This window comes from Lycium barbarum, chromosome 6 (assembly GCF_019175385.1).
Source record: "Lycium barbarum isolate Lr01 chromosome 6, ASM1917538v2, whole genome shotgun sequence".
Classification (NCBI taxonomy): domain Eukaryota; kingdom Viridiplantae; phylum Streptophyta; class Magnoliopsida; order Solanales; family Solanaceae; genus Lycium; species Lycium barbarum.
This window is the reverse complement of record NC_083342.1, coordinates 4,070,676-4,086,771: the sequence shown is the minus strand read 5'-3', so window position 1 is coordinate 4,086,771 and position 16,096 is coordinate 4,070,676. Positions and strand designations below refer to the sequence as shown.

The following is a 16,096-nucleotide window of genomic DNA, read 5'->3' as shown; positions in this document are numbered from 1 at the left end:
TGTGCAATGCTGTCTGAGTGCAACCTAGTTGGTAACCCAAAGAAGTGGTGGCTTGATTCTGGTGCCACTCGACATGTGTGTGCCGTTAAGAAAGCATTTGCAACCTACACTCCCGCTGGACCCGAAGAGGAGCTAAACATGCATGGAAAATACTGCAACAGCCAAAGTTGAAGGATATGGAAAGGTTCGGTTGTAGATGACATCCGGAAAGGTGCTGACTCTCAACAACGTCATGCACGTTCCAACAATTAGGAAGAACCTAGTTTCAGCCGCACTACTCGTGAAAAATAGGTTTAAGTGCGTGCTGGTTAGTGATAAATTTGTACTTAGTAAGAATGACATGTTTGTAGGAAAGGGCTACCTCACCGAGGGCCTTTTCAAACTTAATGTAATGGTTGTTGATAGTATTAATGGAAAATCTGCTTCTTTTTACTTATTGGAGTCAAATAATTTATGGCATGTTCGTTCAGGACATGTCAATTACAAAACCTTGCGGAAAATGATTAATCTTGAAATATTGCCTAAATTTAAGTGTAATATATCTAAATGTCAAATATGTGTTGAATCAAAGTTTGTTAAGCATTCGTATAAGTCTATTCAAAAGAATTCAAATCCTTTAGACTTAATCCACACTGACATTTGTGACATGAAGTCAATACCATCTCGCGGTGGGAAAAAGTATTTCATAACTTTTATTGACGATTGCTCTCGATATTGTTATGTTTATTTGCTAAATAGTAAGGATGAAGCAATAGAAGCATTTAAGCAATATAAGAATGAAGTCGAAAATCAATTGAATAAAAAGATTAAAATGATTAGAAGTGATAGGGGTGGGGAATACGAATCTCCTTTTGCAGAGATATGTTTAGAATATGGGATTATTCATCAAACTACTGCCCCCTACACACCACAATCAAATGGAATTGCGGAAAGGAAAAACCGAACATTAAAGGAGATGATGAATGCTTTATTAACAAGTTCTGGTTTACCGCAGAGCTTGTGGGGGGAAGCTATCCTTACAGCTAATCGAATACTCAACAGGGTGCCCCACAGCAAAACACAATCTATTCCATATGAAATATGAAAATGAAGAAAACCCAACTTGAAATATTTCAAAGTATGGGGGTGTTTAGCAAAGGTCCAAGTTCCTTTGCCCAAAAAGGTAAAAATCGGACCAAAAACTGTGGATTGTGTTTTTATTGGCTATGCTACAAACAGCAAAGCTTGTCGGTTTTTGGCTCACAAATCGGACAACCCCGAAATTCATGTTAATACGGTAATTGAATCAGATAATGCTGAATTTTTTGAAAACATTTATCCGTATAAAACTAATGTGAGTCGTCAAGTGAAAGATCCAAATGACCGCGGGAAGAATCAAAGGAAAGTACACCAACTGAAGAGGATCCAAGGCGTAGCAAACGTCAAAGAACATCTACTTCCTTTGGACCAGATTTTGTGACATTCTTGCTTGAAAATAAGCCTCAAATATTTAAAGCAGCGATGTCATCTTCTGATTCAGCATTTTGGAAAGAGGCAGTCAATAGTGAGATTCAATCGATCTTAGATAATCACACATGGGAAGTGGTTGATCTTCCTCCTGGAAACAAGCCTTTAGGTTCTAAATGGATTTTTAAAAGGAAAATGAAAGCTAATGGCACTATTGACAAATATAAGGCAAGGCTTGTGGTCAAAGGTTATAGACAAAAAGAAGGTCTTGATTATTTTGACACATACTCGCCTGTAACAATAATAACGTCCATTGGGGTGTTAGTGGCTCTGGCAGCCGTGTATGGTCTTGAAATTCACCAAATGGACGTTAAAACAACTTTCTTAAATGGTGATTTGGAGGAAGAAATTTACATGGAACAACCCGAGGGTTTTGTGGTTCCTGGTAAAGAAAAGAAAGTGTGCAAACTTGTAAGTCGCTTTATGGACTTAAACAAGCACCCAAACAATGGCATGCTAAATTTGACCAAACCATGTTGGCAAATGGCTTTAAAATCAATGAGTGTGATAAATGTGTTTACATTAAAAACACTCCAGGCCACGAAGTCATTGTTTGTTTGTATGTTGATGACATGCTGATAATGAGCAAAGATATGGCAGATATAAATGCTACAAAGTGCATGCTGGCTAGCAAATTTAACATGAAAGACTTAAGAGTTGCTGATGTAATCCTAGGAATCAGAATTCATAGAACTCCACAAGGTATAGCATTATCACAGTCTCACTACATAGAACGTACTTGGATTTCAAAATTGCCAGAACTCCAATTGATGTGAGTTACGTACTTCAAAAGAATGAAGGTGAAAGTAAATCACAAGGGGACTATGCGAGAGTGTTGGGAAGTCTGATGTATATCATGAATTGTACACGACCAGATATAGCATGTGCTATCAGCAAACTGAGTCGGTTTACAAGTAATCCCAATCACACAGATTGGATGGCAATGAAACGAGTTTTGGGGTATCTGAAACATACTCAAGACTATGTTTTGCATTATAATAAATATCCCGAAGTGATTGAGGTATATAGTGATGCAAATTGGATCACTGGATCGTCTGAAGTTAAATCCACGAGTGGATATGTTTTCACAATTGGGAGTGGAGCAGTGTCTTGGAAATCATCCAAACAGACTTGCATCGCCCATTCCACTATGGAATCTGAATTCATAGCTTTAGACAAGGCCGGCGAAGAAGCTGAATGGCTCCAGAATTTCTTAGAAGATATTTCATTCTGGCCCAAACCTTTGGCTCCTATATGTATACATTGTGACAGTCAAGCAGCAATAGGTAGGGCAGGGAGCGTAATGTATAACGAAAAATCTCGTCACATACGACGGAGACACAATACCGTTAGACAAATCCTCTCTAGTGGCGTTATCACGATTGACTATGTAACGTCAAGAGATAACGTAGCGGATCCGTTTACAAAAGGCTTATCTAGAGAGGGAGTTAGTAGATCATCAATAGGAATGGGGTTAAGGCCGAGGACAAGTCATCATGGCGGTAACTCCACCTAGCAAACTGGAGATCCCAAGAGCTAGGTTCAAGGAGATCAAAAAAAGTTGTGACTGACGGTTCAACATTGTCAAATAACTCAACCTATTCTCGGATGAAGACAATGTTCAGAAATAAGGATAAAACTTTATGGCTTGTTAATGAGTTAATAAAGCATTAAGATTTTTAATGATTATCTAAATATGGCAGTGTATGACCAGATAATGTGGCTATAGGACCACATGTTTAGAAATCACCTAGGTGAGTATTAAGTGTAAGCCGCTTTAAAGGGGAATGACAGTGAAGGCCCATTCTCAATGCACTCATGAAACCAGGCGGTGTTCATGGCTGAAACGAATACAATCGTGAGAACCATAAACGGTTGAGGGTTGATTGTGTGACTTATGTTGTCTAGGTATACAACAAAGTTCAACGGTTCAAAACCGATTGATCGAGTATATCCGATATAAGTTCACTACGGAAAGTTCAAAGGGAAACCTACTTATCCAGATGCAATCAATCTTCGCATGTATATCACACTTGTCCGCGCATTCTTTTATATTATGGCCATTCCCCATTCATGTGGGGGATTGTTGGGTTTTGATATTGGTGAATGGGAAATGATGGAATGAAAAGTGAAGGGAATGTAAACGGTCCCTTTTTTCTTTGGGGAATGTAAAAGGTCCCTTTTGCTTTGGTTAAAGCATTTGTCCCACATAGGAAAAAGAGAGGAAAAGAGAGGTGTATATATTACATTACACCTTCTCTAGTCGCTAAAAGGGTTGAGGGGGCAAGGACCCCTCGCGCCGTCATCGTCGCTCGCTCGGCTCGGCTTGGGCTTGGGCTTGGGCTTGGGACTTGGATTTGGATTTGTCAAAGATTGATTGATTATTTTTTTGGAAAAACTTTTCTTTAATTAATTATTTAATTAATTAATTAATTAATTAATTAATCCAATGCGGATCGACCCTGACCCGCGACTTGTGACCGACCCGGTCCGTTTTTCACCTTCCCGGATATTTTCGAATTTCCCTCCAAAAACCTAGTGACTGATCTGAATGGTTGCAAACATTCAGAATCAGTACCTCCAACTGCTATAAATTCCTGTTTTGTTTCAGAATTCATAACGAATTTTCTGCAACAAAATAAAACCTTTCTCTCCAAAACTCTCTTGTTTTATTCTGTATGATACACTGCCGTTAAGTGGTTCGTCGCTACCGGAATTTGGAGTACTACTATTCTGGTAAAATAATCGTTCTATCCTGGGAGGGGATATTTCATCAACCTCGAGTACTGTGAGGGGAATAATTTCCTTAACGACACACTTTGAACTAAGTGGGCTCGATTATATTCTGAATTTTTATTTTTATTTTTCCAACACTATTTCTGTTCATTTTTCCAGTTTCTGTACTTTACGGGTTTTAAGTATTTTACTGTTAAGTATTTTATACTGTGTAATCTGTTTTTACTAAGTGTTTTACAGATTGTGTTGAAACTTTATTTAACCTTATACAGATTACTTTGCGAACAGATTCCTCGTCATCTTAAACTTCTTGTGACACTTAGATCTACAGTAGAAATATCTTTGCATCATTACGAACAAATTGAATATCGTGGCCTGAGATTAATTAACTTTGTCCCTTTGTGTTTTTATTTGTTAATACAATTGGAAGTAGTGCTCCTTATATATCTACTCCAGATACAATGTTTTAGCAATTTTTTTTAATTGTAAATTAATATAATATAATATTTGGGGCAACCCTTAAGATCAACTTCCACCAGAATTCCCATTTGCCACAACTCAAACGGAAAGCATAACTCACTTATTTTTTAAATCTGAATTTTCTGCACATATTCGGCAAACTGCTGCATTGGCAACGGATTAACAGAATGGTTATGTCTTGGCCTGAGGAACTAAGATGCACTGAAGTTCGTGCTAGAGGAAACAACTCAAGTGCAACAATTTATAGAATGACTTTGGCTACTCGCGTGTTTCACTTTTGGATTGACAGGAAGGAATTTTGGAGCCAAGGAGAATAGTCAGCGAGGAGTCTTGAGAAGTTAAACTTTTAGCCTAGATAGGTTTCTTTTGATAGATCAATTGTTATAGGAGTGATAGGAGTATCCGTTTGATCTCATTGCAGCTTCAATTTGGAAATGTCAAGATGTGGTTTTTTCCTGTACATAGTGTTGTTGGAAATAAAATCTTTTATTAACCAAAACACATTGCGAAGCCAATTAATTGAAAAACAAATGTTAATTTGATAGAAGGTAAAGTGATCAAATACTAAGACAAAGGTAAAGTGATCAAATACTAAGACTTTTGTAATAATTAATTAGTTACAGGTTCTTGAGATATGTGACGATGTCAAATCTTCTAATTTATGTTGGAACAATCTTCATATCTTTAGTTTTTACAACTTATTCTTTGTTATTCTTAATATTCAAATATTAAGAAAGGATCATTTCTAAGCTTAATGAAGTGATTATTGGCGCGTGAAGCGCGGATAAATTACCTAGTTTTAAATAATAAATGTCAACTCGACAAATATTACGCACGAGAAACAGTAGTAATTAGTATCAGTAGAATTGAACAAGTTTTTTTTCTCTCTCCTCAGGCCTAACAAAAAAAAACCCTAGGCGTACGTTAGTGGTGCAACCAACGAACGCCGCCGCCGGCATGGCAAAAGGCCGGGGTCGACCGAAGAAAGACGTGCAAACCAATGATATCCAGCTAGCAGTGGCGAACAACAACAATAATATCGTACTAAACTCGGGGAATAAGGGAGAAGGAGCTGTAAATAAGGAATTAGAGGCCAAGATTGTAGCACTAGCGAGAGCAGAGATGGCGAGGTTAGGGTTCACAGCCACACCTACTAGTGCGCCAGTGATGAAGCAAGTGACAGGTCGAATCGTCACGCCTCCGACGATTCCTCCACCGCAAAATACTGGGGCTAGCCGAAGGTTAGAATTAGAAACACCGCTAGGGGTAGAACGGGAAGAGCAGATGATACCTCCGGCCCTAGCAGAGGAAAAGAATTGGGCAAAATTGTTTGCAGGTAACACTATGGCTTCAAAAGGCCTGAATCTGCAATTCATTGCTCTTATCATTAGAGACGGTGTGAAAATTGCACAATTGGAGAAGCAAGAGGTTGAGAAGGAAGCGGAACAATGGACGAATGCTCTAATATTATATGTTGTTGGGGATTCTCCCACGATAGGAGCAGTGTTTAGGTTTGTAAACCAATGGAATCTGGGGTATAAACCAAGCATATTCTACCATGAGGATGGGTACTTCATCATACAATTGCAGAACTCGGCTGACAAGGAAAATATTTTGATAGCAGGTCCGCACCTAATCAACAGAAGGCCAGCTATAGTAAAGCCCTGGAGTGCCACATTTAACTTCAGTGATGAGATATTAAAGACTATACCCATATGGGTAACACTACCTAGCCTACCACTGAACTGTTGGAGCACCAACTCTTTGAGCAAGATTGCTAGCAACCTAGGAACACCTATATGTGCAGATGAGTGTACTTCGAAAAAGCAGAGAATATCTTATTCTCGACTGTTGGTAGAGATGGATGTTACAAGAGCACCTCCACAGTACGTGAAAGTCATGGATGCTCATGGAAAGCTTTTTGACCAGTTTGTTAGCTATGAGTGGTGGCCCCAATTTTGTCCCTCCTGCTGTCAAATTGGCCATATCTGCCCTGAAAAACAAGCAAAACAACCTCAGGACAAGCCAAAGGCTTGGGAAGAGAAGGGGAAAAACAATGGGGGCCCAAAGAAGGATAAACAAGCATGGCAACATAAAGGGGGGCACCCTAAAGGACCCCAACCAGTTCAGGAACCAGTGCAAGGGACTGATCGTGAAGAAGGCTAGAAAGAAGTGAAAGCCAAAGGGGTGAGTAAATAAATAAGTACACACCAGGGGCAGCTAGTAGAAACTGTAAATGGCTTCACCCCACTGCAGGAGAATACTTTTGAACAAGTTTTTCAAGCTGCTTTGACTGTTCAAAGGGGTGGTAGGGGATGTACAGGAACTGGGAGCAAGCCTCCTGATCCGTCAACAACCTCTCAATGATAATAGCCACCTGGAATGTAAGGGGCTTCAATAAGCTTTTTAAGCATAAGGAGTTTAGTAGAGTAATGAATAAAGAGAATATAGTAGTTATCGCTATCATAGAACTTAGAGTAGCTCAACAACATGCTTCTAAAATCAGGAAGAAGGTACTTCCTACATGGAGCTGGAAGGATAACTATGATCAAGCTGGTAAATGAAGGATTTGGATAGCATGGGACCAAAGCAAAGTGGACCTCACAGTCGTAAACACACACAAAAAACTTATCCACTGCTTACTGAGGGATATCAACTCTGATAACCAGGTGGAGTTTACTGCGGTGTATGGGCTGCATACCATAGCAGCTAGGAAACCTTTATGGCAAACTCTAGTGACTATGGAAGCAACTATAGTCAACCCATGGCTCATCATGGGTGACTTTAATGCAGTCCTTAATGAAGAAGATAGGATAGGGGGAAGTCAAGTACAGGATGCCGAGACTCAAGATTTTGCTAACATGATAGATAATACAGGGCTAACTATGATGAAGGCCACTGGCAGATTCTATACTTGGACAAATTCCCATGTACACAGCAGGATCGACAGGGCACTAGTCAACTCAGCGTGGATGAACAGGTGGCCGCAGGTAGAGGTGGAGGTGAAGGACCCCCAGTTCTCAGATCATGCTCTTCTATGTGTCAAAATAGGCACCAGCCCGCAAAGAGGAGCTAAGCCTTTCAGATTCTTAAACCATTTGTGCAAGCATAAAGATTTTCTAAGGATTGTCCGGGAGAGCTGGGAGAAACCAGTCTATGGTAAGGGTATGGTAGAGGTATGGAACAAATTGAAGAACATGAAGGAGGCAATGAAACACCTGAATACTGCGGAATTCTCAAGGGTTGAAAATAGGATTCAGGAGACTAGACAGCAACTACAGGTTCTCCAAGAAAAGCTCAAGCTGATACTCCATGACCCCGTACTGTTTGAACAAGAAAGAGTACTAAAACATGAGCTGGAGAAATGGGTACTGGTTGAGGAAAGCATACTCAAGCAGAAGTCAAGAGTACAGTGGCTGCAATTAGGAGACACCAATTCCGCATATTTTCATGCTAGCATAAAAAGTAGACTAGCCCAGAACCATATAAATATATTAGTGACCACCAATGGAGAGGTATTAACTAAAGAAAAAGAGATAGAGGAGGATGCAGTAAGCTTCTACAAAGGGCTACTGGGGACCTGTGCTGCACAATTACCTGCCATTGATCCACGGGTAATGAACTCTGGGAAAATATTACATCGAGATTAGCAGATACAACTAATCACCCCAGTCACCAAAGAAGAGGTATACATGGCACTAAAAGACATATCTGAACTGAAAGCTCCAGGCTGCGATGGCTTTAATGCCTGTTTCTTCAAGGAGACATGGACAATCATAGGAGAGGCTGTATCAAATGCAGTACTGCAGTTCTTTCAAGATGCTAAAATGTTCAGAGCCATCAACTGCACAACAGTGACCCTTATTCCCAAGGTACCAAATCCCTCCACCATTAAAGAATTTTGACCCGTTTCATGTTGTACTATGCTTTACAAAATAATATCAAAAGTGTTGACCAAGAGAATGCAAAAGGTGATGGAATATTTGGTGGATAGTAGCCAAGCAGGATTCGTTCCCGGGAGAGTCATAACCGACAATATCCTACTCAGTCATGAGCTCGTGAAGGGATATGGGAGGAAAGGGATGTCCCCCTGTTGTATGCTTAAAATAGACATGCAAAAGGCCTATGACTCGGTTGAGTGGCCCTTCCTTGAGCAAGTACTACACAGCCTGAATTTCCCTAGTGAATTTGTGGTTTGGATCATGAACTGTGTGAAGTCTGTCTCATATTCTATAATTCTGAATGGGAACCCAACTCCGCCCTTTGATGCTAGAAGAGGACTTAGGCAGGGGGATCCTATGTCCCTTTTCCTATTTGTGCTGGCCATGGAATATTTGAGCAGACTATTACAACAACTTCAGCATGTACCAGACTTTAATTTTCACCCCAAATGTGCGAAGCTGAACCTAGTCCAGTTAGCTTTCGCAGATGATTTGCTTCTCTTCTGCAGAGGAGATACTAGTTCAGTACAATTGTTGCATAGCCAATTTCAAAAATTCTCTCAGGCATCTGGACTGATTGCCAACCCTACAAAAAGCTCTGTGTACTGCTGTGGGATCAGCAAGGATATGGAAGAAGAAATACTAGGAATCCTGGGATTTAGTAGAGGCGAACTTCCATTCAGGTATCTAGGAGTCCCTTTAAGTACAAAACGAGTTTCAGTAGTGCAATGCAAGCCTTTGATAGAGAAGGTCATCGGTAGGATCAAATCATGGACTACTAAGTTCCTGTCCTATGCAGGCAGGACACAACTAGTTAAGTCAGTTTTGTTTTCCATCCAAGTGTTTTGGGCTCAAATATTCGTACTACCAAAGAAAGTGATGAAGATCATAGAAGCTACATGTAGGAGCTTTTTATGGACAGGAGGGACTGAGATGACAAAGAAAGCGTTGATCTTGTGGGGAAAATTCTGCCAGCCTGAAACAGCAGGAGGACTAAATGTGGTCGATATTAATTTGTGGAACAAAGCTGCCATTGTAAAGCTGTTATGGAGCCTTAGCCACAAGAAAGACAAGTTATGGGTGAGGTGGATCCATAGTTATTATGGGAAGAATAGAAACATCTTCGAAGACATTCCTAAGCAGGCATCTTGGATAGTCCAACGAATCTTGAAAGCCCAAAAGTATGTAGAGGAAGCAGGTTTTGCAAGAAACGAAATGCAACAGATGCAAGTCTTTACTATCAAAACTGTTTATAAGAAAATGAGAGGAGATTTCCCCAAAGTTAGATGGAGAAAGCTTATTTGTAATAACATGGGATTACCCAAGTGGATTTTCATACTGAGAATAGCTGTGCAATCAAGGCTATATACAAGAGATAGGCTGGAAAAATGGGGAATTAATACATGCCCGGACTGTCCACTATGTGAGCAAGCAGACGAGAGTCATGCCCACTTATTATTTGCATGTTCGTTCTCCTCACAGGTCTGGACGAAACTGTTACAATAGCAGGGTATCCACAGAAATGTGAGTGACTGGGACACAGAGGTGCACTGGGCTAATAATTATGCCAAAGGGAAAGGAGCTGCAGCTGAAGTATACAGAATGTGCCTGGCAGCAGCGGTATATCAAATATGGACTGAAAGAAACAAGCGAGTGTTCCAAGGGGAGAAGCAGACAGCGAACCACATAGTCAAAGAAATTGTGCGAGAAGTCCACATGCGAGGAACCAGAACAACGAAGGTGACAAGCTGGATGAACCACCATAATTTTTACCCACCATAGTTGATAAATATACATGTAATGAATAATGAACGATGATGCTAATTGTGTTGAGTAGCAAGGTATAGGTGATGAGATGGTCTGAAGCACTGGGGCTCGTATGTCCAGTAGCTCAGAGAGAAAATCTGTACTTCAAATTCTACTTTGGTAATATAAAGTTATTTACCAAAAAAAATATATATATATTACGCACGAGAAAACCATTATCACTTGTCCGAATTCCAATTATTTTCTTGTAAAAAAGTTCAAGTAAACTCCTTTGAATTGAAGTATGAAGTATTTGATTATTTTTTTTCTAATCGTAATTCATTACCCGCATTAAATGTCGATTAAATTCGAACATGTGTTGAAAAGTCACATTGTGGAATAAAGTATTCCCTAATAAAATGACTTTATATCCAAGAATTTTTGACATTTGACTAAAGATAAAGAAGTATTTACTATTTCACCATAACAAGCTTGTTGGTAAAAGAAGGTAAAAATATATTCCAACGTGTCTTCCACCGTATATATTAGGGTATCACCTAAATCAGACTCATCTTCTCACGGTGAAAATTCATAAGCGAGGGATATATTTGAAACAAGAAATAACAATAGGTGTGAGCAAAATTACATGCACTAGCATATTATATAGTAAGCTAAATTATTACACGAATTGCATCTCCGTGTATGTCATTATTGAGCTTTCATTATATTGTTCGGTCAGTGTCGTAAGAATTTTGGACAATCGTTCAAATAAAAAATTAATTATCAACTTTACGCGATATATGATATTAATTTAAGTACACGTGCTCTCGACCTACTACCTTCAAGCGCAACTTGCATTTGAAAATTTGACGGTCATGTTGATAGTTTACGAGATTTTGCAATTCACACCATAAAAAATTAATTATCACTTATCGGTAAGATGTTAAGCTCATGGAGTACAAAAGGAATTATCAAAGTTTTACACTACACACCAATCGTGTATCATGATAGGAAAGTAAAAAGGATGATTTTGTTAAAATATTTAAGCATCTAATGGTCAAGGACACAAAAGATAGTTCTCGAGTGTTTTATAATTTTAATTATTTGAATCAACATCTTGTGGTAAATTTGTCACGTGTTATAAAAGAATCAAAATAAGAGAGTTGAGGACCTTAAAGTAATATCTTGAATTTTATGGACGCTAAATATTGCAATCAATGTGAATTTGCATGGCTCTGCAATTTTCCCAAGATTCATTCAACAAGTTGAGTCTAACTAAATTGATAAAATGGCCAAAATTGACCAAATATTACATTACATTTTACTAAAAGAACAATATTCAGACACGAGGTTTATATAATTATATGGTTAACAACGTCTTTGATTGAAACAAATATCACGAATGACAAAAAGAAGACGTAGAAAATATTACACTAAATTGACAATAAATTTTTATTTTGTAGTTTGCGTACACCCTAGCCTCTTCGAATCCCACTTGTGGATTACACTAAGTATGTTGTTGTTGTTGTTGTTGTTGATCCAAAGTTGCTTACTTTTAATTTCACATGACGCTTTCATTGTCTGTTTTTTATCAATGTATCAGAAGACTAATTTTGTAACTCGATTTTAGACTCGTCCCAATGCGAGGAAGATATATTCCTTACTATAACTGTAATTTGTAGGCGATAATTCTTTTGTGGAACTAACGAGAGATTAAATCATCTTTAGTAAATAATCCTCCAGTATTGTCAATGCATACGTTGAATCAAGCCATTTTTTTTAGTTAAAATATTGATTTTTAACTCATGTATTTTATTTATTTTGCTGATCTCTAGTGAAAAAAGTCATATAATAACTAAATTTGTAAATAGATAATTTTCAATAAATGAATATGGGTCATTCACGCGATTGCCCCGATGGTTTTTAATTTTTGCCCTTAAATTGTTGGTCTTTAATTTTTGCCCTTCGACACTTTAAGTAACAAAAAGGTGGTTGAAAATACTCCGACATTCTGGGTTTGAATCCCAGCAGAGTCACAAAAAAAAAAAAAAAATCTCAAGGCAAGGTTACATAGCAAACTATGCCTATTCGGGCAAAGTTACATAGAAAGTATGCCTGGTCCGGTATAGTTCTGTAAAGATTAAGTTATCTTACAGTGTGGCATAGTTTCTATATAAAGTATGCCTTGTACGACACAATTCTGTAGAAACTTATTTATCCTACATAACTATGCCTTAAGGCATAACTTTACCCCGAATAGGCATAGTTTCTATGAAAACCTTGTCTTGCGAAATTGCTTTTTTTTTTTTTTGTTCTGCTGGGGTTCGTACGCAAAATCTCTAATTTCATAGACTAGTGAATAAGGGTACTTTGGATCATAGATTTTCATTAAATGAGAAGTAGGAAAAAAATTAATGACCAACGATTTGAGCGGCAAAAATTAAAGACCAGTCCGTATGAAGAACAATCTGCACAAAAAAATGAAATGAATATCATAAATTGGGCCTTTTCCAGGCGTATGTGAATGGGTTGTTGGTTTCTCTAAATTGGGCCATAAACAACATTTTTTTGCACGGATTGTGCTTCTTTTGGGGTGGTCTTTAATGTTTGTCCCTCAAATTTGTGGTCTTCAATTTTTGGCCTTGGCCTAATACTCCGAGGTACGGCTTAGGCTTTAACAATGAAAATCCTGTTGATTTCTGTTAATTTCATCAAGACATAGCTAACAATTAAACTTGTTTAATCATTATTACAGCGGGATGATGCATCAACCTTCGACGCAAGTAACTATATCAACAAAACCACAGCCATATATGCAGCAGCTGTAATGATCAATCAGTCATAACTACGACAAAAGCATGACTTGGGCTAGCCGACAAACTTCACAGCTTTAGAAACCACATTTCTCAATACCAGCTCCCATCACAAACTGTTGCCTTCCCTCTAATCTTACCATTGGTACTCCAGTTGGTTAACAATAAGAGGAATACGAGTTGTTTCGAGAAGAACTCCCAGTTTTTAGTAGAGAAATTGCTAAATCCAATATCTCTAGCCTCCCCAGAATCATAAAGTTTCTCTATTGCTTGCTTACCAGCATCATTTTTCATCCGGTTATCTGCTGGAATCAGGTTTTCGATGAATCTTCAAAAAAAAGATAAAAGCAACAGGAAAACAAAAATGTAAGACAAAAAAAATGTAAGACACGCATAAGTTAACACCTCATTGAATTCCCCTTTAGATGAGAATTCATTTTTGAAGACACAATAATCACAAAGAATAGAGTCAAGTAAATGTTAACTTATTTTTCAAGAAAAAAAAATAGTCAAGTATCACAAACAGTAGCAAATGCAAATCTCTGTTGAGCAGTACTCACAGGTCACAAGGTACAGATCAATGTAGTCAAGTTCCAGCTCATCTAGAGTTTTGTTAAATGCCACGGGTACATCTTCAGGAGCATGATCAGTGCACCTACACATGTTCATACATCACAATACATGAATATCCTTTAACCCAAAGGACAACAAAAGTTAATGGAAAAGAACCAGATATCACCAACATTTCAATTGCTTGATCACATGTCATTTGTATCAACTATGACACACGATTGTTCTTGTAAAATTTAAAAGTAAAAAAAGAAAAAAGAAAAGACACTTGCGCATATAAATGAAAGGAATGATTGAGTGGTGAATTATTAAAGGCAGCTTAGATTTTGTCTAACATTAGGAAGTGTGTAAAGCATATATCAAAAGCACCATTACATCCCAAAACACAATGAGAGAGAGAGAACTGAGCAACGCTAACTGAAAGAAGGATGGTCCAAAGGATAGAAATGTTAATATATTTGGGGTGAGAAACGAATAAAGGTATCTTTTCTCAATTTGTTCGAATCTTGATTACCAAAGTTTGGATGTAATAAAGAGATCTTCCCTCTAGACAAAACCATATGTAAACACCCTCTTCAGAACTTGACCAATCTAAATAAATTGGAAAATAGTCAGTACAGGTAATACTGTCGGTTACAGATTAATATAAAAAAAAGGAACACAAACATTGATCACGTTACACATTCTATAGGAATAAATCATAGTTTTAAATGAAAGCAGTAAATATTAGTAGAACACATGTTTTGAAAGATTGATCTCGAGCGAAAACCATAAAAATGGAAACCCTTTTATATTGTGTCTAGGCAAGTGATAGATTAACAAGTCCATTGGTAATACAGGAGACATCTATGAAAACCCTATTTTTACTTTCTATCATTAACTCAAATTCCCTCTTTTTCATTGCCATAAACTTGACCACAATCAATATAACGATATCCAACCTGTGGCATAAATGAAAAGTGAATAACTAACCGTCAAAATTGTGTGAAATATCAACTATGACATTGCTTCAATTTTCTTGCACCAGAAGATCATGCCTTGCTGACCACAATGTAGTCAATGCATATAATTCAAGATTATGGATATGGGAAGGCTTAGTAATTGCAAGTGACACTTCAAAGTGGGTGACTTTCGAAAATGATGATCCATAAAACTATGTTGATCGTACTTTCCAACAATGTTACCGCAGAAGATTTTTTAGTGCAAAAAAGAGGGGGGGAGGAATTGAGTAATTAGAATTCTCTTTTTTTTTTAAACAGAGTAATCAGAATTTTTAAGCATGTTATGATAAATAGCACAGGCCACAAAAGAAAAATATGGAAAAGTGGATGGCAAGTACATCTAAATTATTAAAGTTTTGCAACATCAATCCAGCTCAGAAGTGGAAACAGCAAACTAACATTATTGAAATTGCAAAATGGAAACTAAAAGAAATTTGGTATAATGGGGATGTCATCATTTAAACCAAAACCAATCAAGACTGTCCCAAGTGCTGATAAGATGACAAAAAGTACTTTTATGAAAAATGAACAGAAGATGAGTTAGTATCCACATATTTCGTGAGGCCATTTGTTTATGGATAAAAGATAATTGGTTAAACAATACAATATAAATATATTAATATTCAAGAATTTCGTGTATACAACATATTAGCATTATTTAAAAGTTGAAATTTTAATGCGTCTTACATGGTAAACGGTAGTAGCAGAGAATACAAAAAAGCTTATCATATATGGACCAAGAATATCACCAAAAATTGTGTAATCAAAACCCTCAATTACAAAACAAATACAGTTAACCCCAGATGCAAAGATTAAAACTTTCCCCAACTCCTCAACTACAGACAAGTACATTTTTAAACCCGGATGCAAAGATTAAAACTTTCCTCAACCCCTTAACTACAAACAAGTACATTTAACCCCGGATGCAAAGATTAAAACTTTCAAAGTGCATTTAACCCTAGATGCAAAGATTAAGACTTTTTTCACCAATGAGGACTAAATAGCTCAGAAAAGGGTAATCTGAAAAGAAAAATATAGCTAAAACTACTAGTCAAATCTGCAAAGATTAAAAAATTTTCACCAATTAATGACTAAAGTACTCAAACAACAATGCTCTAACAAAACCCAATTTGCTCAGAGAAAGATAATATACAAAGAAAAATAGTTAACCCCACGTGCAAAGGTTAAGACTTTTTTCACTATTAAGGATAAAGTACTTAGAAAAGGGTAATCTACACAGAAAAATAGTTTCCTCAACCCCTCATTTACAAACAAGTACAGTTACACCCAGATGCAAAGATTA

General features: G+C 37.5%; 3 protein-coding genes across 6 annotated transcripts; 2 read left to right on the top strand and 1 right to left on the bottom strand.

Annotated features, from left to right (window-relative positions):
• Positions 1–5,679: 5,679 nt before the first annotated feature.
• On the top strand, positions 5,680–6,888 carry LOC132600313 (uncharacterized). The gene has a single exon (XM_060313380.1). It carries the CDS (start codon positions 5,680–5,682, stop codon positions 6,886–6,888), a length of 1,209 nt encoding a protein of 402 aa, XP_060169363.1.
• Positions 6,889–7,154: 266 nt separating this feature from the next.
• Positions 7,155–8,372, top strand: LOC132600312 (uncharacterized). Its single transcript, XM_060313379.1, has 2 exons — positions 7,155–7,235; positions 7,392–8,372. Exons 1-2 carry the CDS (start codon positions 7,155–7,157, stop codon positions 8,370–8,372), a joined length of 1,062 nt encoding a protein of 353 aa, XP_060169362.1.
• Positions 8,373–13,096: 4,724 nt separating this feature from the next.
• Positions 13,097–15,594, bottom strand: LOC132599473 (NADPH-dependent aldo-keto reductase, chloroplastic-like). 4 transcript variants are annotated; one of them, XR_009566834.1, is made up of 3 exons: positions 14,765–15,594; positions 13,783–13,877; positions 13,097–13,524 (listed from the first exon to the last, which is right to left on the bottom strand). XR_009566834.1 is itself a non-coding variant. In XM_060312842.1 (2 exons), the coding sequence occupies exons 1-2, from the start codon at positions 13,889–13,891 to the stop codon at positions 13,316–13,318; spliced, it is 318 nt and encodes a 105-aa protein (XP_060168825.1). In that variant the 5' UTR covers positions 13,892–14,755; the 3' UTR covers positions 13,097–13,315. The 4 variants fall into 4 exon arrangements, 1 of the variants encoding a protein (XP_060168825.1); XR_009566833.1 differs by having other exon boundaries at positions 13,097–13,550; positions 13,783–14,383; positions 14,765–15,589; XR_009566832.1 differs by having other exon boundaries at positions 13,097–13,550; positions 14,765–15,385.
• Between the last annotated feature and the right edge of the window lie 502 nt (positions 15,595–16,096).

Excerpts from the sequence above, each read along its gene's own strand:
- LOC132600313 (XM_060313380.1), top strand. The coding sequence starts at position 5,680 with ATGGCAAAAGGCCGGGGTCGACCGAAGAAAGACGTGCAAACCAATGAT.
- LOC132600312 (XM_060313379.1), top strand. The coding sequence starts at position 7,155 with ATGAATAAAGAGAATATAGTAGTTATCGCTATCATAGAACTTAGAGTA. Across the intron at positions 7,236-7,391 it reads CTTCTAAAATCAGGAAGAAG|GTGGAGTTTACTGCGGTGTA; the intron begins GTACTTCCTACA and ends TCTGATAACCAG.
- LOC132599473 (XM_060312842.1), bottom strand. The coding sequence starts at position 13,891 with ATGAACATGTGTAGGTGCACTGATCATGCTCCTGAAGATGTACCCGTG. Across the intron at positions 13,525-13,782 it reads TGATCTGTACCTTGTGACCT|ATAACCGGATGAAAAATGAT; the intron begins GTGAGTACTGCT and ends TGATTCCAGCAG.